Raw genomic sequence first — 25,241 nt, 5'->3', positions numbered from 1 at the left:
TAGTGCATTTTGGGGAGGGGAGGGGGGGTTTACATTAAGTTGAAAAGGCACATGACATGTTCATTTTAAAACCAAATAAGTGAAAATAAGTAGAAAGTTCCCACTGTTTCCCCAATTTAAAATAACAAAACACACACACAGATACACACACACACACAAAACAGATGGCAAATACGCACGTTCTCCCCTGGTTCCCAAGTAATGTGTATTGGCAATCCTCAGCTCCTTGTGAGCATTCAATAGAAATTCTGAAATGCTGATTGCATCACAAGGATCAGGATTAGGGATCGACCGATATTGATTTTTTAGAGCCGATTCCGATAATCTGTGAACTTTCAGGCAGATAGCCGATAACTTGCCGATATTCTGTACATTTACCATTTTGAAAAAATAAACTCTTTCTAACGGTAAATGCACAAAATATACATGCCACATGTAGTGGATGAAGTGTATTTAGACAGGGGAGCTGTGTGTATTTGTGTAGTGTGTATAGTGAATGCAGAGTGTGTCTTTGTGTAGTGTGGGTAAAGTGAATGCAGTGTGGGTGTGTGTAGTGTGTGTATATAATGCAGTGTGTGTGTATGTATGTAATGCAGTGTGTATGTAATGCAGGGAGTGTGTGTGTATGTAATGCAGGGAGTGTGTGTATGTATATGTATGTAATGCAGTGTGTGTGTGTATGTAATGCAGTGTGTGCTTGTATTTGTGTAGTGTGTGTGTATGTAATGCAGTGTGTGTTTGTGTAGTGTGTGTATGTAATGCAGTGTGTGTTTGTAATGCAGTGTGTGTTTGTAATGCAGTGTGTGTTTGTGTAGTGTGTGTATGTAATGCAGTGTGTGTTTGTGTAGTGTGTATGTATGTAATGCATTGTGTGTGTTTGTGTAGTGTGTATGTATGTAATGCATTGTGTGTGTATGTATAATGTAGTGTGTGTATGTATGTAATGCAGTGAGTATTTGTGTAGTGTGTGTATGTATGTAATGCAGTGTGTGTTTGTGTAGTGTATTCATGTATGTAATGCAGTGTGTTTGTGTGTGTGTTTGTGTAGTGATGTATGTAATGCAGTGTGTGTGTGTTTGTGTAGTGATGGATGTATGTAATGCAGTGTGTGTGTGTGTTTGTGTAGTGATGGATGTATGTAATGCAGTGTGTGTGTGTTTGTGTAGTGATGGATGTATGTAATGCAGTGTGTGTGTGTGTTTGTGTAGTGATGGATGTATGTAATGCAGTGTGTGTAGTGTGTTTGTGTAGTGATGTAATATGTGTAATAACAATTTATGTTAATTATTTTTTTTATATTTTTGACTATAGGTTTCCTTTAAGCAATTCTCACTGTGATTGCAAGTTCCTGAACAATGAGTACTCACCTACCACCATGATATTTAACTCAAACCCCTGCTTCATTGCCTTTTTCCTCATTTGTTCCAAGATGGCATCTATTCCAACATATCCAAAATCTGCAGCCGGCTTCTCTACCACTCCCCTTCCAGGGAGGGCCTGCTTCATCGCGGCATCTCTAATGGCGTCTGTCATGGTGACTCCGTATGGGTGAGGGTCCTCGTTAACTGCACAGAAAAAAATAAATATATATAATACAAATAAGGGATAACTAGGAAGAACACAAAAAAATAAAAAAAATAAAGCATAGTTACAATCACGTATTTAGAAAATACACTACACTGCTGTCCAGAGTGACGCAATATTATACAATAACTACCCAAGCTGCCAAGACCTATTTTTCCAGGAACACACAATAATGAGCGGTGAGACACGGAGAAAAAAAAAAAGGCAAACCGAAGGAAGAGATAAAGTCTCCAAATGAAACAGAAAACATGGGTACGTGCGTTTGGGTGCTTTCTGATAAACACTGCGTGTATTTACTCAGCACGCTGTTACTTTTGCCATTTTATCTGGATTTAAAATCTACAAAACATTCAAATCCCAAAACAACGCACCCAGCGCTGCGCAACATAAACAGAGAAACCATTCTTTTTGTGACGCGGTTACTGGAGCACAACAAGTGCTATGGCAAAGTAAACTTATCTTGTGTATACATTAGGCGTGTAGTAGTTTAGTGAGAATTAAAAAAAAAAATCCTTAGATTGCAGTTTGTTACTGTTTTAACGTTCTTTCTCTCCTACAGAACACAGACTGAAAGCACAGTAGTGTCAAATAAAGTTTCAGAGAGTTCAGAGAAGAAAGTGATGATGTCTAATAATACCTAGATATATAGGTGGACTTTGGGTTTAACATTGCACAAGTTTAAATCATGCTGCAATCAAACATGTTTTATGTTTTCTTTTTTTACTTTTAGCCATGCATTCCACTCCAAGCACCATAACCAATACAGTTTGCTATATAAATTTTGTTACCAGGGATCCCTGGCACCCCCACCATTGTAAGGAGTCAAACTGCTTTTGAATGTTTTGACTTCTTACCGCGGTCTGCTCCCCACCTCCACGATTATTGCCGGATAACTGGAAGTTCCCAAGCAGGAACTTCAGTTAGTTCTCCTGAGCTAAGCCATGCAATGCAATGTTTGGCTCTTAACTGCTGAGGAATTTCTACCTTTCCAGCAATGGAGGTTGGGAGCTGCATCTGGCAGAGCCCATTCGAAAAACACACACACCTGGAATAAGAACCACTACTGTGTGCTGTAGTGGTTATGGTGCGTGAAGTATTCCTTTAAGGTTACGATTTGTTTATTAGAAAGTCAGCAATTCGTTACAGACTAACTTTGCTTTATGTGCTGATGGTTCGACATTCACACTCATCACAAGGCACGAAGGGAAGAATATAACGCGCATGTGTCCAAATGGAAGCACATTACTGTCAATGAGTTCTGTGGAGATTGCTATGACTGCCTGCTCTCAGAGTAAAAGGGGACAGGGTGCAGTCTATGATGTTACCCTCCCACCAGCACGTGAAGCAATATACCGGTATATATTTTATTTATTTTCTTCTCTTTCGTTAACGCCAGTTTGCATTATATAGCACATAAAACTGGACTAGCGCCAACCTGATTCACGCTTTCATTGCGCCCGTATAAAAATGTATTAGCTTAGAGATTCAGGACTCTTGGTTGGTATTCAGACACTAACGCCTCACAGAATTTAAGTTAGATAAAAATATATTTATATTAAAAAAAACAAAAAAACAAAAAAAAAACAACACATATGCTTGTCTCTTTTCAAGTTACATACCCATTTCCTGGAGCCTAACTCTGTAATGTCACATGATACAATTTTCCCAATAACACAAAGCACTAACAGGCATCACAGAAATCATGTCCTCCGACAAAAATATAAAAATAAATTCTGTCACTAAACAGACACCATAGGCATTCCAAACACTTCATCTCAACGAAGTGATCTAGGGGTCATGCCACCCACCCCTTAACCCTGCGCCTGTAAACAATGCCATTCTGTAGGTAAGGTAATGTTTCCATTGAAGTGTTTGAATGCCTCCAGTGGCTGAAGAACAATACGGTACTAGCATTGTACACTCTTAAAGTGTTTTTAATACCCCTTCTTCACCGTACGGATCTCCATTTTACACCCACAAAAGTAAACTAGTTCTACTCCAAATTCAAAACCATCTTCTTAACCCTCCTACCCCCCATCCAGAACAAACGTAGAACAGATTTTAAAAACTGATAAGTTTTTTTTCCATGCAATTTGTGAAATGCTTCAAACATTAGCTTCCAGGCAGAATTACTTGTTGGTTTACTTTAGCTGTAGCTAAACAGCGCTTAGAAGATCAAAATCAGTTATTTTCTTTAGTTTGTTTTCTTTTGTACGGTTACTCAATTGCTTAGAAAAACGGCCAGGAATGGTGAAGCATGATCGGCCGAGGAAGGGTCTTGTTCACCAAAATTATGTAAGGCAGGGGAAGAAAACCTTCGCACTCCAGATGTTCCGGATGCTGGCAAGGCATCAGAGACGTAGTCCACAACATCTGAAGTGCTGCGTTTGCCTACTACGCGTGTAAAGGATCTCGACATAGGAACTAAAGAACAGAGACCACCGTAGTACAATAATTACAACAAGGGGCATGGTAAGAAACATGGATTTGACTGATTTAGAGGGGACGTTGAGCTGGACGTGAGGAGTTTAATTAACGCATGGCAGGAGATATGGACAAAAGACACAGCTTGATTGATTTTAAAGGGGAATGAGAAGGACCATCACAACTTTAAAATAATAGAAAATAACAATCTGCAATGTACACTTGGCATCCACAGGCTCAAAATGTATTGAGGCATGGAAAAAAGCACATCTATAAAATATTTTATTTAAATAAAAAAAAAACATAGAAGTCTTATTCTGCAATCACAAATGCAGATACATGTGTTCTATATTATATCGCTTTATTGATACATGCAGGGGATAGCCAAACTGGAATTAATGAAATGGGTTTATTTAACTGCATACAGCTACATGACTAAACATTTTTAAGAGAAATTGGAAGGGTAAACATTTGTTCTTCTGTACAAGGTCACCTCTGGGCCTGTTCTGCAAGATTTCATTTTTTGGCACAATGCTAAATGCTACTCCAAACAAAACAGAGCAAGTTAAGATAGGACAATGAAAGATCACCAAAGAAGATTAAAGAAAGATGAATATTCTGCCTGCTGGAGAAATCGAGTGGGCTTATAGCCAAGTGGTAGTAGGGCAACCCAAAGGATGGGACGGAAATGTATAGGAGAGTGTGAAATGCAAACTGGGTTACCCGGGCGGAAGTAATAAACCAATACATTTGAGACAATTCCCATGTATCTTCACGTCTGTACAGGTACTGCATTGGTCATACCCAATGGGTAACTACCCCAATGTTAATATTCTATCTGATGGTGATACAGATGTATAGATAGATTTGTAAATAATTTTTTTTGTGCTTCCCTTTCTTTTAGTAGATTTCCAATAAAAGTGAAGTTTTAATTCAATAATTATATTCAACAAGTGCTCTGCATCTCACTGGCAACCGATCTTAGTCCATCTTGCTGTATGTCCTAAAAACCATTGGTATAGATTGGTTATTGTAAGAGGGTAAACAATACCAGCAGACAGTTTTGAAACTCTCACAAATTATTTTTGTCACTCTTGTGACATCACTGGGGTTATAGATAAAGAGAATGGGGTGAAATGACGTGCATTCAGGAGTTATAAACCAATACCTGAAGATAGACCATGAACAGCAAGGAGAGTAGAGGACGCTTTAGTTACACGGGAGCAATGTGAGAACAATGAGGGCAATGTGGGGTAATAGAAAAGGAGTAATGTAACAGTATAAGTGGGGCAATGAAATGATGGATTACGGAATATGTCACATGACAAGTCTTGTATGATATAGTTAGTAAGGGGCAGGGAGGAGGAGTTACATAGCCAGAATACTGTGGGGGAGTGAGGGGGGGGGGGTTTAAACCAGAATTTTGTTATTCTGCATTTGATTCTTATTTGGAGAAAGAAACATGACAACTGTTTCAGCCCCGTATAGTAATAATATCACAGGTTACATTCTTCCAGTTTTTTCATAATCTCCAAATCAATTTGTAGTGAAAGAAGTTAAATATTTGAGATTGTGAGAGAAGGTTTGATTAATCTATTAAACAATGTGAAGGTAAGAGGATCTAAAATGGTTTCTGTCAGGGGAATGAGTATTCATAGGCAAAAGCAATGATGCCTCTGGCGCTATATTCCGTAATGGATGTTATATTTGGCAGAAGGTGAATAGGTTATGGTGAATATGGTTACACTGCTGGCTGGTAAAGTACATCTGGAGCCACAGAGTCTAATCTCTTGGGATGCAGGGAGGTCAGCCAAACATCTCCTACCTGTCACTTTCACGGTTAATGTGGTACCCAGCAGGAATACGAGCTGACCATTAAGGCCCCAATCCCAACTAATGCTAACAGCCAGATTAGAGCACTGTCTGCTGCACATTAACATCACTCAAGACAGAGGGATAATGTAACAAGAAACACAGGACAGATGGCCATTGTGTGAATACTCAGGGGCCCTTATAGAAAATAGGAGACAAATGGCACAGAGCAGATAAACACCGTAAAATAAAAGGATATAAAATTTATGCTGAAAACCACAGAGGTGGCTTAAACTCTACGTAAGGACATGTTAAAAACAGAAGGATGTAGATCATAATGTGCTGCTCTGATGCATGTAGTACATATCCTGCACTGCCTTGAGTCTAGCCTGGTAATTTGAAATCAGGGGTTATGCTACATTAGATTAAATCCTTACACTGTCCGAGCAAAGTCACAACGTGATAATCTACACTCATGTAATATTAAAAAGGCTCAGTCACCCCGCCCCCAAAATTAACATTTAATAAATATAAGGTATACAAAATGTTCATAAAGACTGTGTTTGAGGTTACAACCCAGTCAAAAGAAATAAAACAAAGGAGGAGGTGAAGAGGACCCCACGGACAAGATTACAGTGTCAGCGAATAACAGATCTAAGTAGGTAAAACCTAATTTTTCCTGCATCCCGTGGCCACCTCACTGCAAACAGCAAAACCACCATCGGGGTGGTGACGTGTGGATTTAAAGGGACTGTAAGCATCAAAGCGGCCTACATCTTAATGTACAGAAAATTGCTTTTCCTGAGAAATGGCAATATTTACATTTTGTCAAAAAGACGGCTAAAGTGGATGTGAATAGAGAATATGGTTTCCTCTTTAAGATCCTTCCACTTTTGAAGAATCTCACGTTCAGCATTTTCACATGCAGCAGAATGGCGTCAAACATAGCTAATGCTTCAAGTCTAGAAGCATTGGATTTGCAGATTGCCGCGCATGCATAAAGTCTCAATTGTTCTATGAAAAGCATCTGATTGGTAGATTATTTCACAGATGATGAATCAGAATGCAGTGTTAAATTACAGGTACATTTTATGGCCATTTTTAACTATGTAACCAAAAGTTTTAAAATATTGCATTTTTAAATTAAAAAGTGTTCTTTTAAAATAGACAAATGCACAGACTATACCTTTAAATGCAAAAAATGTCCCAAGATTAAAATCTGTCTGAAATGGCACAGTGCAGGCATAAGAGCCTGTTTAACTCCGACCACTACCTGTTTTTCAAAAACCACAAATATCTCTGAACAATATTCTAGGTTATTCTGAGAATACACTTTCAGCACGCATTAACGGCACAGATAGGAAAAATTCTGCTAGAATTATTTTAATTAGCTTGTGTGTCCTTAGAGTGCAGATTCCATTCATGAGATGCCTTGAGCTTTGCCATTCCTTTAAATGCAAGCACAAAAAGCTAATATATGAACATGGACACCTATTATGGGATGGATAGGATCACACAGTGGGTTTTATACACGGCCATAGGGGTGAAGTGTTATTTCCTTTAACTAATGCACATTACGTTCCGACCACACATTCATAACAATAATAAATGTCTCCTTTGGTTTTTGTGTTTTCATTTGACAGTACAAATCTTAAGACGGAAAATCTGTTAAGTTGTATGTATTACCATCAACTACAGCTAATGAAAAACAATGAACAGGACAACACTGCACCTACTTGGACCATATCCATTTGGTAAGAAAGACCCTCCTTTTCTTCTACCAATTGTATTATATCTACCAAACACATACAAACTACAGACATTAAGAAGCATGCAAAGGATTGGGCAGCTTATAGATGCACACAGACTCCACGTCCAGCTATACATACCGGTCATCTCCATAGACTGATGTACTGAAACTCCAAGAGGTCGGATCATGCACAAGGTATCGTCAGAAAATTGAGAACACAGCCCCAATAGCTGATCATCCTACTCTAGAACACACACATTCTACTTGCCAAGTCAACAGACATGATATCCATTATTTTACTTCTGTTAGTAGAATGTTAAGTGTCCAGAAGCCAGCAAAAGGATAACATTTGCATCACAGTAGAACTTGCATGCTTAATGTTAAATAATTTAGTAAAGGCTTACCATTACGAGTTAGGCCATACATGCATTTGTAGTCTACTTACAGTGAATAGTTTAGCTACGAAAATGGCCCAACTACAGCAGGAATATAAAAAAAAAAAAGGATATATAAAAGGATGGTCTCTATTTCCATGTTGCGTAGGAATTCTGCCAATATATTAAAGCAAATCTTAAAGGGACACTACAGTGACCAAAACAACGTTGGCTTAATAAGGCATTGTGTATAGAATATAGATCATGCCCTAGCACTTTCACTGAACAATTCTCTGCCATTTAGGAGTTGTCACTTTGCCTCGCCCCTTCCTCCCTGCATGTGACTTACACAGCCTTCCTAAACACTTCTTCTAAAGAGAAATCTAAATGTTTACACTTCCTTTATTGCAGATTTTGTTTAATTTAGAATTTCTTATCTCCAGCGTTGTTAGAAAACGGCAAGAGCCTCCAGTGCGTGATTACAGATTAATTGATAGAGTTAATTCTAAAGTAATTTAAAATCTGATTGGAAATTAACCATTTTTGTTTTCCAAGCAGGTTGTGTGACAACATGTTGCTTGGGCTGCATAAAAACAGAAACAAGGGATTTAACTACTAAATGTCAGAAAACCGAAAAGACTTTGTAGAAAAGCACTGGTTTTAAGGTTTCTCTGTGAGTGGGTCTCTGCTATTGCCGCGCATGCACCCCGTGTCACAGTGTAGACATGGATGGGAGATCATCACTAGTGACAATCTGTGGGGGAAGAGCAGAGCTGCAGATAGAAGACTAATTTGTTGCTGGATTAGACATAACCAACTTATTGGTTTAGAACAAAGCAGGTAATGAAAAAAAAGATAATGAAAATTAAATGAAATTGAGTGTATACATAAATTTTATTTTTAAATATCAGTTCTACACTATTAGCCAGGCCTACAAGACTGAAGGGTCCATAGCACACTCAGTATTGCCAAACTATCCATACGGAAGTACAGATAGCTCTTTATAAATAAATATATATATATATATATATATATATATATATATATATATCTCACATATATAACACTTCATTTGAGATATAATTTGCCAATATGAGCATGCTATTCCTGTGGAGGAAAGGGAAATAAATAAAATGCTTCTGTCTGAGTTGACTTTTTCTTTTAACCCCTTAAGAACCAATGGCATATTTAGCAAATGTCTTATCTGGAGTCTAAAGATATTATACCAGCATATAATTGTATACATGGGTTCTTCCAATACAGCAAACATGTAATAAAATGATGGAATCAATCCAATCTGCAATAAAAACCTTACAGACTGCTAAGACAATCATGGGTCACTATAGGTGACTATTAGGTGTTTGCGGGGGAGGAGCGGAAGCGGCCAGAGCCATCGCCGAGGGATATCGGCGCTGGACCCAGGTAAGTGCAGAAGGGGCTTTTAGCTCAATTATCTGCCATTTAGGAGTAAAGTCACTTTTGTTTCTGTTTATGCAGCCTGTGACTGACACAGCCTGCAGAAAGAAAGAAAAAAGGTTTCGTTTTCAATTCAGATCTTTACTTACTTTAGTCTTAACTCTAAATTTCGAGAGCAAGAGATAAGAAATTGTATATGAAACATACTGTGTAATAAAGGAAGTTTAAACATTAGATTTCTCTTCACAGAAAGCATATAGGAAGACTAAGTCACATGCAGGGAGGTGTGGCTAGAGCTACATAAACAAAATGATTTAATTCCTTAATTGCAGAGTACTGAGCACTACTCCAAAACTGCTTCGTTAAGCTAAAGTTGTTTTAGTGCCTACAGTATTCCTCTACAATTATTAACACTTCACACAGTTAATGTATATGAAAGTTCATAATAAAATAATGCCTGCACTCAAGGCGGTCATTTTTTCTTTTGCACACCAAAAATAAAATCTCTGGCAACTGACGAGGACAGACATATGGATAGTTTGGATCAGTGGGTAATGTAAGGACATCTAAAACTTAGTAGGTAATGAGATAATATTGCGATGCACCATTTATTAAATGACAAGGCTATAATTAGCCTGTAATTGTAGTGGAGTCAGTTTATACATCCCCCCCCTCCTTGCCCGCAAGATCCTTACCCTAAGACACCGGTTTTGGATTTTTTATCTTTCTATGGTGGGCCCTCTTTCAGGCCTGCACCTCTAAACACTAATGGGCAGTGTTTTTTAGTTACCTCCAATGGCCATGAGAGGATAAGCCCACCTGCCAACATCCCATGTGTTCCCTATTAAGGGTTAATAATATATAGGGGTATATATAACAAAAATACCCCTTTCTGTCTCATTAGAGATCAGGTCACCTTCATTTTGCCAAATACTCAGTTGTGCCACATAATGAGGGACAACATATCTTGTCCCTTGGACATGCCAAAGACTCCATGGGCAATTCTGCATTTTGAAGAAAAAAACAAACAAACAAAAAAAACAAAACACCTTTTTGTATATGTAAATGGTTATAACTATTGAGAACAAACAGTGTATTTTTAAATTAACAGTGTTATTTACCAAGAGGAAAATCCAAAGTAAATTTCAAATGTAAGGCCAAAGTAGTTGAAGCTCTCTTTGAATTCTCACTTGAGTGAATAATCCTCGTGATAAACGTTTGGTTGTGATTTTCTCTTGGCGCACACCCCAATGTAATTTATTTGCCCTCTTTACTCTGATATATATTGTTGCTTTAAAGAGTTTTGCGTGTATATAGAACACTTCATGTCACCAGCCGCATTGTGTATTTTCCATAAGATAAAAGATTAGATAAATACGATAACTACAGTTACTGGATAAAATAACGGAAAAACCACATGAATTGAAGGAGTTTGACTTTAAAGTAACTAATTTGCTCTATGAAAGGAGTTATATTAGACTGATTGCTCGTTTGCGGAATGTGTTGGCTATAGGAGGTCCGACATTTACCCGTCAAAATGTGCCACGAGGCCTCAAACCGACGACTAATAAGGCCAAGCAATAACCTCATTTTTAAAAATTGTAAAAAACTAAATGTAAAAAAGGGGAAAGTCTCAAAAATAAATGCTATATAGACAAACTACTTCAACAGAGAACAGGGCTCTCATGTCAAAACAAAGCAAAACATGGACTGCTGCCACAAAGAGAACTTCCTCTAAAAATTGTACGGAAATAATTGACATCTGTGACCCAATTTGTACACGTCCACTTTACACAGCTGGAGAGGACAGCAGTATTCGCAAAACTTTTGTATCCAAGGATAATGCAAACAAAGATACCTGGACCTCTGTACAATTAGGGGGGTGAGGGGAGAAATTCATGTTTGGATGAGTCATCATTCATTCCACTTCCCACATCTGGATGGATTTACCTTTGGAGAAAGCCAAGAGGATGCCTTCAGTGCCTTTTGACAGTTATTTAACATTGTAATGATCTATAATGGGAAAGGCTAGCAATCTCGTTGGGATTATCACGTGTGAAGCCTTCATAAACAACCAAAGACTACAAAGCACATTTTTAACAAGTCCAGGCGCACCTTATGGTGAAAACATTGTTCCCGCATGACCTTCCAATTTTCACAATGAAAAGAATCTTTTTGCAGAGCAATATCCAACTTAAAACGGTATAACAGTGTTCTAAGTATTGAAGATGTTCTGAAAATAAAGGGTGACCAGCTAAGGGGCTGCCTGACAAAGGAAGGAGTTGCATTTAGTTGGTCATTTCCCGCAGCTGTCACCAGTGACTGCTGTCAGGAAGTGGGGAAGCTCGATCTTTGAAGGATCCCGTTGCCTCTTCCATAGACTGTCACAAGCTGAAGAGGACCGAACGGATTTGCATTTGTATTTGCAAACAGGGCATTTTAAAGCTTTGCAGGAAAAGGGGGAATCTTATGCAGCTATACCTCGGCCATGCCTCCTACGACTGGTCAGATTGTCTCAATTTGGAACGGTAGTCCAAACCGCTAGTTTTTTTTTCTCTTCTGGAATCCTACTCGGTGATACCGGAGAAGAGTGCTCAGAATTTCCAAAAAGTGTGGTGGAAATGAGCCGTTAAATATGTTCACACAGTGCAAGGTCAGTGCGTGCAGCTCTTGTTGCTGAGACACCCCATTTCCAGGTGACACATGCTGCATCACAAGCATGCTCCCTCTCTGGCTGGGACCCATAGGATATCCTACCTCCCAAGGTTGGGAGATAAGCCTCAGCTGAACGCTCAGCCAAGTTAAATAGAACAAATTTTAGCACACAACCCAGACCAGCATATAGATAGCTCGTAGGATGGGGGCCTTGGGCCGTGCAAAAAATGCCAGTGTTTACAGCTTTTCAAATCAGTGGTGGCTCCTAACAGCCTGAAAACGTCAGATAAGAGTGTTATGTGTCCAATAATTTCTTATGAGATATAACTGTATACATTATGTAACAATGTTGGAGCAAGCAAAACAGATGAAGAGGAGGTATTTTGATTGTGTACTGAGAAACCCAAATTCAGATGTTGAGGTAATCAAAAGGATATCTTGCTCAGTGTGGACGAGAGCAAATTTAGTGGATAACCAAGTAAATTTTGAGTCCAAACAGCCTAAAATTATTATGTCCTTTAAGACCTTAAAAAAAATAAAAACTACACACTTTTAACGCTTATTTTCTTGCCTTCTAACCTTTCATCCTCTAAAAGTGCCGACTTGGTTAACACTTTGCACTTTTGTCAGACAATATTGTCTCAACCAAGTAAAACATTAACACATCGTCCTTTAGATCTCCTGCTCCAAACTTATGGCAGCTCTGCATTTACTGCAGCAAATGACAGTACGATAGCAATTGTTTGCCTGCTTGCATGTTGATGTCTGGGGAGGCTTACCTAAAACTATCCACCCTCACCACGCTGAGGTCTGGCCATGAATCCTTACGACTGCACCAATCAGTGTATCACTCATTGCTTCTCCATTTATGTCCTTTACCTTACCCCACCTGCCCGAGTTGATTTTTTTAAAAAAATATTTTATTTATTTATCTATCTATCTATACTACCACTATGCGACGCCTTTGCAGAACTGGGTTTGCTTTAGGCTGAAGTAAAATGCTCTCTCATAACAAGAGGTCTTTGTGAGTTATTTTCATTTTGGTTTCAAAGGGTTACCCCAAGCACCATGACCACTTCATTGATTTGGAGTGGTCATGGTGCCTGGAGTCTATATGTGCAGTGCTTCGCAATGAGATTAACCCCTTAGCTGACTGGGGTGTAGTTCCACCTACAGCAGCATCATTAGCCAGCACAGAACAAGGTTCAGACAGCTAATGGTGACAACGTCCTCTCCCTCCCCCAAGTTCGCCCTCCCTCTCCCTTCAGCGAGTGACATCAGCAGAGGAAGACTGGGCTATTTGAGAACGTGGCTTTTTTTTTTTTACATAGGGTTCCACAGAAAGGTTTACTACAACCAAAAACTGTTTTTACTTGGAGTAATCCTTTAACTATATTATATAATATGGCAACCACTGGAAGCTTTCAGTATTTACAGGATACCATTGTATGTCATAAAAGCTTAATATATTTATTGCCTGTCTTTTGCTCTGGACTTTCTTTGATTGTACTTTGGAATGGCTTCAAAATAAATCAATCTGTCCTGGTACCAGCATCTTCACCTCCCAGCATACAAGAGACTGAGAAATTAGCATGGGATGCTATATCCACCTAGCGCAGCATGTATGAGGATACGCATGCTTCCATCAGCTGTTACGAGTGCCGAATAACACAAAGATCTAAGACATGACAGGTGGAAGATGACAGAGGCCCGCCTTTTAACATTTGTTTAAAAACTGGCATGTACATTAAAAGATATAGTAGTCCTTAAAGATTACCTCTTTACGGTTTTATATCTGCTGTATATACACACACACACACATTTTATATCTGCTGTATATATACACACATTTTATATCTGCTGACCAACAGTGTGATGCAAGAAGGTGGACAATTTGTGGGAATTAGGGTCAAATAGGTTAAATCTGATCCCCCTCCAACAGATAGAAAAAAAAATGCATTAAAAGAAAATGCACTAAATACAATAAATAATGTGCGATTAAGAAGAAACGGGATAATGCTTGATGCAGTCTATTTTAATATGCGATATTCAAAGCCTATGTAACCGGACCTTTATGAAATTCACAATTTTCCAAATTGTCTAACTCGAATTTCAGTTTCTCTTGTAAGAGATCTTACTGACAGCTACCACCTTAAAATTAAGGATATATTTAAGGTTGCTAAAGGTTTAAGGGTAGCTACATTACCTGAATGTGGCATTTTACTTTAGCTTTCCCTCTTGTGACAAGGACTGCTCGACTGGTTTGGCAAAGCACCCCCAAAATGCATGATAATGGTGACTTTTTGCCAGAACAGGATGCTAACTGTATGGGGGAGGGTGATTAAAAAGGTCTCTAGGGGTAGAGTGTAGGGGGAGCTTTATCACTTCCTTATAGGCCTGTGAACCTTTACAAAATGTAAATGCAAACATATGTACAAAGGAAATAGCACAGTTTATATGTGAACATACATCTATACATGCAAACATAATGGTGTGAGAACCGTAACCAGCAAATAACGGTCAGTCTTAAAGGGGAAGTTATTAGCTCATCAAATGCTACAGTTGCAAAAGAGCAAGTTATTACAATTATCTGACTTGGGGGAAGAAGGGGGAGACATAATCATAGTCATGTTTTAGGAGACTTCATAAAGAATTTAGGAGCCAGACCAACAAGTTAAGGAGACATTTACTGCTTAAAATAAAATAATTTAGGTGCCAGAAGTAAAAATTTTAGCACTTTGCCTTCTGGGATATTTCCCATCCTTGCCTTATAGATTACCTCAATAAATTAGAGGGACACCATAGGCACCCAGACTATTTCAGCTCATTGCAGTGGCCTGGGTATAGGGTCTCTGTTACTTTAGCTCTGCAGCTGCAACCATTGCAGTTTCATTGGATACACCCTCCTCTAGAAGTGGCTGTGAACCAGACAGCCACTAGAGGCACGTCCTGGCAGATAAAGCGCTAAGACCTTAAAGGAACACTATAGTCACCTAAACAACTTTAGCTTAATGAAGCAGTTTTAGTGTATAGATCATGCTTCTCAGGTTCCACTGCTCAATTATCTGTCATTTAAGAGTTAAATCACATTTGTTTCTGTTTATGCAGCCCTTCCCACACCTCCCCTGGCTCTGATTGACAAAGCCTGCATGGAAAAAAAAAAAAACTGGTTTCACTTTCAATCAGATGTAATTTATCTTAAAAGGACACTATAGTCACCTGAACAACTTTAGCTTAATGAAGCAGTTTTGGTGTATAGAACATACCCCTGCAGCCTCACTGCTCAATCCTCTGCCATTTAGGAGTTAAATCCCTTTGTTTATTAACCCTAGTCACACCTCCCTGCATGTGACTTGCACAGCCTTCCATAAACACTTCCTGTAAAGAGTAATTTAGGCTTTCTTTATTCCAAGTTCTGTTTAATTAAGATTTTCTTATCCCTTGCTATGTTAATAGCTTGCTAGACCCTGCAAGAGCCTCCTGTATGTGATTAAAGTTCAATTTAGAGATTGAGATACAATTATTTAAAGGGAAACTCCAGTGCCAGGAAAACGATCCGTTTTCCTGGCACTGGAGGGTACCCTCTCCCTCCCACCCCCCAATCCCCGGTTACTGAAGGGGTGAAACCCCTTCAGTCACTTACCTCAGGCAGCGACATGTCCCACGTCACTGCCTGCTCCTCCCCCGCCGCTCCACCTTCTTCCTCCGTCGGCCGGTGGGCGAGACTGATCCCGCCCACCGGCCGTGGAGTCCCAATGCGCATGCGCGGCAATGCTGCGCATGCGCATTGGCGCACCCCATAGGAAAGCATTGAAAATGAATTTCAATGCTTCCCTATGGGGAATAGAGCGACGCTGGAGGTCCTCACACAGCGTGAGGACGTCCAGCGACACTCTAGCGCAGATAATCTGTACTGGGGAGCAGGAAGTTCCCTCTAGTGGCTGTCTAGTAGACAGCCACTAGGGGAGGACTTAACCCTGCAAGGTAATTATTGCAGTTTATAAAAAACTGCAATAATTACACTTGCAGGGTTAAGGTTAGTGGGAGTTGGCACCCAGACCACTCCAATGAGCAGAAGTGGTCTGGGTGCCTGGAGTGTCCCTTTAAGGTAAATTACATCTGTTTGAAAGTGAAACCAGTTTTTTTTTTTTTCATGCAGGCTCTGTCAATCATAGCCAGGGGAGGTGTGGCTAGGGCTGCATAAACAGAAACAAAGTGATTTAGCTCCTAAATGACAGTGAATTGAGCAGTGAAATTGCAGGGGAATGATCTATACACTAAAACTGCTTTATTTAGCTAAAGTAATTTAGGTGACTATAGTGTTCCTTTAAACAATTTTATCTCTTGCTCTGTATTTGAACTTTAATCACATACAGGAGGCTCTTTTGGGGTCTAGCAAGCTAGTAACATAGCAAGGGATAAGAAAATCTTAAACAGAACTTGCAATAAAGAAAGCCTAAATAGGGCTCTCTTTACAGGAAGTGTTTATGGAAGGCTGTGCAAGTCACATGCAGGGAGGTGTTACTAGGGTTCATAAACAATGGGATTTAACTCCTATATGGCAGAGGATTGAGCAGTGAGGCTGCAGGGGCATGTTCCATACACCAAAGCTGCTTCATTAAGCTAAAGTTGTTCAGGTGACTATAGTGTCCCTTTAAGGAGAGCATCAGGCAAGTACATCTATCTTTCTTTAGTGTGTCTTTGAATCTGCTTCACATCAAGTGGGCATATCCCTTTATGGGGATTTTGCTAAACATGCAAGCACCCTGAAAGGTACAGAGACAACTTAACAAAATAAAAATCCTTGGGGGAAGCTTCAATACTTTTTGTACCTTCCATTTATAACATAGATTTCTATTCGGAATATGTGAGTTTTACTACTAGTGCACATAACAGCAAACCAATCAAGCTTGGTGTGAGCTACAATGTAGCCATTGACACAGAACAACTTAATAAATATAGCACTAGCAAGGGCCGAGATCAGCACATCAAATGCTTTAGTGGTATAGGGAAGGGAGTATCCCATATGGGAAGACAGTAACTATTATATATCACAAAAACACAGCCACTATCTGGCTGTCATCAAGCTGGTATCTCACAAAAACAAACGCAAAACAGACATTAAAGGGACACTATAGTCACCCAGACCACTTCAGCTTAATGAAGTGGTCTAGGTGCCAGGTCCCTCAGATTTTAACCCTTCACGTGTGAACACAGTTTCAGATTAACTGCTATGTATGTTTACATTGCAGGGTTAATCCAACCTCGCCGCTAGAGGCGCTTCTGCGACGCTGGATGCGAAATTCGCATCCAGAATGTCCATAGGAAAGCATTGAAAAATGCTTTCCTATGGACTGTTAGAATGCGCACGCGGCTCTTGCCGCGCATTCCGCTCCACTCGGAGGGTGAGGGTTCCCCAAGGATGACAGTGGCAGGAAAACGGGGTTGTTTTCCTGACACTATAATGATCCTTTAAGATGTCCGCCCCCAAAAAAGTGTATAGACTAATAATTAGAGGGCTTGTAGGCATTCCTCCAAGACTAATTTAATATATAGGGAAGTTAACAAATCAATGTCTCAGTATTATCTGGACACCTTCCTGATTGTTAGCTGAACAGAATATGTTAAATAAGAGCCAGCTTTACACATCTTCTCTATGTACCCGCTGTCCCAGTTACTGTACAGTTCACGCTGACCTGGAAGAGGTTACGTAGGTTAGCGTGCATGTCTGGGAGAGGATGTGCTGTGTCTTGGGCAGATTAGAGAGATTAAACAGCAGAGAAACTGAGAATGGAGGATTTGGGGAGATGGGGGGGGGGGGGGGGGGTGAAAAGATGCTGCTGTTTCTTCAGGAAACAGTAAAACGATCTTATGTGCTCTCAGCACATACTCCTCAGTGAGGAGGAAACAGATACAATGTAGAAGGATTGTACTTCTATCAAAGAACAGGATTCCGCTGCCTGAATTATCACAAGAAATTCTAAATAGGTGATGATTGGCATACTTTAAAAAAAAAAAAAAAAAAATGACCCAGTTTGACTTAAGTTTTCCTAAACGGCAGTGTATGTAGATAACGCTTACAATGCCAAAATGTAGGCCAGACAATGTGCTGCCCACAAACCTGGCACTCAAAGTGTTGGGAGATCCATTTTGAGATGGGTACCAGCTACATTGCCGTGTAATACAGGCCATTACAACTGACCCTGGGCAGTACTGCTGGACTGGAAACAGATGTGATCATTAACAGCAGCTATCCACATGTGATAACGGGAATAAATGTGCATCCCCAGAAAGGAATACAAATTATAGAACGTTTCTCTAAAGAACACAATCCGCCAATATTTCACAGACCTCGCTTACACATTATCAGAACAGTATATATTCACACAACAGCATCCAGATATATCCAACACCTAACGCTGATGCAAAACATGGGGAAATGTAAATGTACATATGATGCTGTAGCCCACGAGTTCAAGTCAGAGCACCCAGATTGTGGTGGTTTGCGGATTCCATTTTGTTTTCTGGTCAGTTTTAAAAGTCACATTTATATTAGCTACACTCAAATTAAATATGATCATTTGGGTTTGCACAGGGATTGGTTACTATGTCACATCACAGGGACCAAGGGACCATTTTCAAACTGCGGCAGTTCAATGTCTGCCAAGGCATTCTGCCATAAAGGCATCCCAATATGAATCGGATAACATCGCTAGATGACACTAGGGACAAACACATCCTATTTATATTCTTGTGACACAGTTAGAGCTTCTTCCTTGAATCACCTCATCAGACAATATGGTCAGTAGAATTTACAAAGCCAAAAATCACAATAAATGAAGCAGCACTGCCTAGCACAACAGGTAAGCTGCTCTAGCAATATTCAATGTGAAATGTGACAGCACAACTGCCCAGGGAGTTTTGCACAACCCAGTGTCAGAAAAGTCAAATAAACCAGCCATTTAATATTTCCTGCATTGCTTCACAACACGACACCTTTACTAAGGTGCAAACAGAAACCGATATCAAATCTTGCTAAATGCTCAAACGTAGCTGCTCCTAATACAGAATACATTTATAAAAATTACTTTTACCATTTTTTTATTGGACTCCCCTTCAACAACCATGCAGGAAATCTATTAAATGAATGGACCAGCCCTAGCAATGGATTGATTTTTTTTGGTCAGATCCTGCAGCTCTACAGAATATAAAATCTTTTCTGGCAATAACCACACAAAAATACTACTTGCCATCTCTTCGACAGTACCTGATAGCAAATATATGTAAATCTGAACACATGGAGGTTTTGTATACAGAATGTGCATATCCTAAGGGCCTGTATATGTCAGTTCGGCATCCCAACCAGTTAGGTAGGTTAAGGCATTTATCTCACTGACTTCCCCTTCTGCTGTTACACTGATGTAGACAGAAATACATGTAGAAAACATATTTAAACACACACACACACACACACACACACACACACACACACACACACACACACATATATATATAAAACCTGCATTTTTAAAATAAATTTTTTACTGACAGTAGGACATGCAAAGGGTTAAGCCTAGCCCTGCAGGTTACTAAGCGGCCCCAATAGGCCCAAATACAGATTTGTTTGACAATGATGTGATGCTACCCTGAAGCTGCATCCTTTCCTTTGTGTGTGTGTGAGTGTGAATACTGGGGTGGACAGGATTAACCCCTAACAAGGAAGGGTGTGCATGCAGTACACCCATTACACAAAGGGTTAACTGTGAATTTACATGTGAACAGGATGTGGTGGGGTAGGGAGGGAGGAGAAGGTGAAAGATGCACAGGGTCTAGTTATCTTTATCCTTTAAACACCTCTTCTTACTATCTGCTCAATGACCAGCTCCTGACCAGGGTGTAATGATAACCCTTTACTCCTCTCACCAGAACTACAACTCACAGAATGCTCTGCCAAGCATGATGATGAGGCTGTCAAGCATGATGGGAATTGTAGTTCTCCAGCCCCTGTGATGATGATCCAGCCATGATCTCTTTATAGACTGTGGATCACTCAGCCCATTGCCCAGCACACACACACCTCTCCCCCCCCCCATGCAGTGATGATGGTCCTTGCCAGCCCGCCCCCCCCTCCAGTCCCAGCCCAGTGAGCAGCATGCAGATCAGACTCACCCCGAGAGCAGCCCCGCACGCTGTGTCTGTGTGTGAGAGAGAACCGAAGCTGGGCGCCTGGGAGAGCCGCGCGGCCCCGCCCCTCCCTCCGTCACGTGGTACAGGCAGGCGAGGGGGGGTGGTCTCAGCAGGGAAGGGGTTAAAAGGGCCCTGGTGGCCTCCAGGCAAATCCCAGGATCCCAAAACACAGGGAGAGAGAGGAGGGGGGATTTATAAACACTGCAAGGATTAACCCCTCCTGGGATATTTCATTATTATGCACACTCTCTCACAGAGTAACTCCTGCCATCCCCAAGGGCACTGCTTGATTAATGGGCACCATAACAACTTCACTCAGATTAAGATGCATTGTGTCTGGACTGTTCCTTTAACGCTGTCTAAGCGGAATGTGGTGGTTATGGTGCCATGAGTCCTCTGGCTCCAAACAACACTAGTTTGAGTTGCCCGGGTGCTTACAATCCAGTCCCCTCTTCAGATATCATTAAAGTAGATATAAATTCCACCTATCTATGGAACCAGTAGGGATCAAACCTATATATATATCTAACGCGGAACAAACTGATATAACTAACGCGGAAAGGGACGAGGGTCCAAACTGATATATCTAACGCGGAAAGGAACGAGGGTCCAAACTGATATATCTAACGCGGAAAGGGACGAGGGTCCAAACTGATATATCTAACGCGGAAAAGAACGAGAGTCCAAACTGATATATCTAACGCGGAAAGGAACGAGGGTCCAAACTGATATATCTAACGCGGAAAGGGACGAGGGTCCAAACTGATATATCTAACGCGGAAAGGAACGAGAGTCCAAACTGATATATCTAACGCGGAAAGGAACGAGGGTCCAAACTGATATATCTAACGCGGAAAGGAACGAGGGTCCAAACTGATATATCTAACGCGGAAAGGGACGAGGGTCCAAACTGATATATCTAACGCGGAAAGGAACGAGGGTCCAAACTGATATATCTAACGCGGAAAGGGACGAGGGTCCAAACTGATATATCTAACGCGGAAAGGAACGAGAGTCCAAACTGATATATCTAACGCGGAAAGGAACGAGGGTCCAAACTGATATATCTAACGCGGAAAGGAACGAGGGTCCAAACTGATATATCTAACGCGGAAAGGAACAAGGGTCCAAACTGATATATCTAATGCGGAGAGGGATGAGGGTCTAAACTGATATATCTAACGCAGGAAGGGATGAGGGTCCAAACTGATATATCTAACGCGGAAAGGGACGAGGGTCCAAACTGATATATCGAATGTGGAAAGGAACGAGGGTCCAAACTGATATATCAAATGTGGAAAGGAACGAGGGTCCAAACTGATATATCTAGCGCGGAAAGGAACGAGGGTCCAAACTGATATATCTAACGCGGAAAGGAACGAGGGTCCAAACTGATATATCTAACGCGGAAAGGGACGAGGGTCCAAACTGATATATCTAACGCGGAAAAGAACGAGAGTCCAAACTGATATATCTAACGCGGAAAGGAACGAGGGTCCAAACTGATATATCTAACGCGGAAAGGGACGAGGGTCCAAACTGATATATCTAACGCGGAAAGGAACGAGAGTCCAAACTGATATATCTAACGCGGAAAGGAACGAGGGTCCAAACTGATATATCTAACGCGGAAAGGAACGAGGGTCCAAACTGATATATCTAACGCGGAAAGGAACAAGGGTCCAAACTGATATATCTAATGCGGAGAGGGATGAGGGTCTAAACTGATATATCTAACGCAGGAAGGGATGAGGGTCCAAACTGATATATCTAACGCGGAAAGGGACGAGGGTCCAAACTGATATATCGAATGTGGAAAGGAACGAGGGTCCAAACTGATATATCAAATGTGGAAAGGAACGAGGGTCCAAACTGATATATCTAGCGCGGAAAGGAACGAGGGTCCAAACTGATATATCTAACGCGGAAAGGAACGAGGGTCCAAACTGATATATCTAACGCGGAGAGGGATGAGGGTCTAAACTGATATATCTAACGCAGGAAGGGATGAGGGTCCAAACTGATATATCTAACGCGGAAAGGGACGAGGGTCCAAACTGATATAGCGAATGTGGAAAGGGATGAGGGTCCAAACTGATATTTCTAATGCAGTAAGGAGATGAAGGACCAAGGTTCGACTGATATATCTAAAAGAAGCTTGCAGGGGACCCAGATAAGTGTCAAGCCATTCAAAAGATGCTTACCGCTTGACTACTTATCATGGGACAGCGCCAAGGGTCTCCTAGCACCATAACTACTACAGAGAACAGGGGTCATAAAGATGCTTGGCCTCATCCTTTTTCTAGGAACGAAAGGGGTGGCAAACAGGTAATGCCTAGGGCCCTGTGGGTTCTTACTCCTCTTCTGCAGCGAGCAGACAGGGCCCTAAGCATTACTAGAGCCTGCTTGGGAATTTCATGAACACTTCTAGTTCACCCCATAACTGCTGTCATCTAAAATTAACTGTCGCATAAATGTGCACATAGGCCTCTTGAAGATGTCATAACAAACGACAACACTGTGCGTTGGGATATGCTAGAGAAAAATGGGCTATATTAGGGCAGTTTGAAGTCGACATCAGAAAGAGAAACATTAGAAGAGATTATGATTAAAAAACGGAGAGGAATGGGTTTATCTTTAAAGATGTACTGTACTGAATTGATAGTAGAATTTAACCCCTTTAGAAACCATGACATGTCAGAACTGACATGATAAAGAACTTGCCTAATCCTGGCCCCTATTATCATTCATCCCAAACAGGGCTTAAAATTTCAAGTTCCACACTACTAGCCAAATCTTAAAAGTTACTCACCACAACGTACCTTCAGAGCCCATGGCACATTCACCAGGGGTGAATTTCTGCTTGCCAAGGCTAGATTTTCACTTGCCAATGGCTAGGAGCGAGTGGAAATTTTGAGCCCTGCTCCTAACAGCCCTGAATTCTGCAGGAATATACTGAAATCAAGGTCCTGGCTCTCCCACCATCCACGGTATCTTGTGTTGTGTCCGCAGCTGTGGACTCCCCAGACCAAATTCCTATAAAGCATCATTAGACTTCTCTGGAGCTGAATAAAGTACACTCAAGGCATTCAGCCCATGGGCTGGCTGCTTCAGAAGAACTCAATGCATGGGCAGCTGTGAGTGGAGCTGTCTGACGTACATTCAGAATAAATCTTCTTGACGTTCCTAAAAATGTCAAATTGGCTCACAAGCACAGTGTTCTTTCGCAATCGTCTTGCCCCTACATTATTGTTACTATTATTATTATTATTTATAAAATGCCAACATATTTAGAAGTTCTGTACGACTGGGTGAAAACAGAAAATAAAGAAACACACCAATACTAAATGAGCAGAGGACTATGCCCACCATTTTAAAATTGCACATTAGCAGATCGGCTTGTGAGCTTACAATTTAAAATCTATGTGGAAATTGAACAAGAGGTTACAGCGAAATGTCACGTTGATGGCCAAGAAAATTGAGGACATTTTAATTTTGTTTTGGTTGTTAGTTGGATAACAAGGTAGTTAGTGATGACTACAAACATCTGCAGTGTCATGATTTAAGGTAAGCAGAGGCAAAAATAGGTAAATTGTTGCAAATCTTGGAGTGGGATTGCAGATGAGAAGTGTAAAAGAGCAGATTTTATATTTCAAATGGTAATATTAACACCAGGAAGCAATACCGCTTCCCTTCCACGTCAACGGACGTGTCAAATGTTGCCACCACTAACTGGTGTGGAGCACTGTCGTCAACGGTAGTTTCCCTCAAACAGGGTGCTGGCAAGATGAAGCCATACGATTGGTTATTGGTGGACTTTTTTTTAAATATAAAATGTAACACGGTAAATGCAATTCTGATGAATGTCACTGCCGTGGAACTGGGAAACCCAAGTTTGAACCCTGGTCAGAGACCACCTTACCAGCAAGTGTCCTTGGGCAAGACACCTAACGATATATATCTGCTTAGCTCAAATACTCATAGATTGTAAGCTCATTGGAACAGGGCCTTCTTCACCTTCATGTATTCCCTATCCATGATTGTAAATCGCTGCAGAAAATGTTGGAGGTATATAAATCTAATAATAATAACACAACATGGCCTACTACATAGAGATATAAAAATGATATAACCTCCTCGTATTGCTTTAAGTGTGATTATCTGATTGTCTGACTCAGACCCACCAAGGACTGTTATACGATACCGGTCATTGCTCGTTGGCGGACACCACTGGGTAAAAGAGCAGGACAGATGGACGCCAGATGCGGCCTGTTGCAGCATTTTCACATTTTGGTTCCTTAAAGGGGAGCCTGTAATTTGTGTCATGCAGAACTAATTTCACTTCCACTGCTCAGCCCTTATATTGGACTTCTTGACTTTCAGAGCAGTAACTCGAGCAAAGCAAGGAGTAAGCGATATGAGAAGACAAACCGTATTTTGTAATAAAGAGCGTGTCTGTAATTATTGTATACAGGCCTTATATAAAATATTTACTATATGGCGATCTTATCATTATTGCTACACTACAGGATACATAGTTTAGAACATTTAACAGTAGAAGGATATGCTTGATAACCCTGCTGTGTTATGTGTGTCGATTTACATAGTAGAAGTACCACATGATAAAGAAGGGGGGTAATCCGGCCTTTGAGGTTTTTGGGAGATATAGGCCACATTGGTTCAGTGCGCTAACAGGAAGGAGGAGGATCTACGTTTAGTGAGTGCAACATTTATCTTTCTTATGCTGTTTAACCTCTTCCTGTCAACAGAACCAAAAAATGTTCAGTACTGTCTAAGAGGAAGTTCTTAACCCTCCATATGCTGGCTGAATGCAATGTACGCCAAAAAGCAATTTAGTGAATACATGCTAAAAAAACAAAGGGTTAATTGTAATTTATAGGGGATTGTCTCCTTTTTTGCTCTTTGCAGGATTATTAACCAAAGTGAGAATTCAAAGTGAACTTTAAATTTAAGGGGAAACTAGCCGAACTGGAAACATTCTCTAAGTCAGCTATACTTCCATTTCGGCTACTTTAGCC

The 25,241-nt window shown here is 40.6% G+C and overlaps 1 protein-coding gene across 4 annotated transcripts in view; it reads right to left on the bottom strand.

The window, feature by feature from the left end:
• The window catches only part of SEPTIN9 (septin 9), a 198,542-nt gene that overhangs the window by 15,013 nt on the left and 158,288 nt on the right, over positions 1–25,241 (bottom strand). For 3 of the 4 annotated variants that reach the window (XM_063459183.1, XM_063459185.1, XM_063459184.1), the window contains one exon: positions 1,368–1,565. In XM_063459183.1, coding sequence (XP_063315253.1) covers positions 1,368–1,565 — 198 coding nt within the window. Of the gene's footprint in view, positions 1–1,367; positions 1,566–20,184; positions 20,276–25,241 lie in introns of those variants that run through there. The other variant, XM_063459186.1, reaches the window with a different exon arrangement.

Source organism: Pelobates fuscus, chromosome 6 (assembly GCF_036172605.1).
Source record: "Pelobates fuscus isolate aPelFus1 chromosome 6, aPelFus1.pri, whole genome shotgun sequence".
In the NCBI taxonomy this organism is placed as follows: Eukaryota; Metazoa; Chordata; class Amphibia; order Anura; family Pelobatidae; genus Pelobates; species Pelobates fuscus.
The sequence above is the reverse complement of the archived record's forward strand: the minus strand, read 5'-3'. Positions and strand labels throughout refer to the sequence as shown.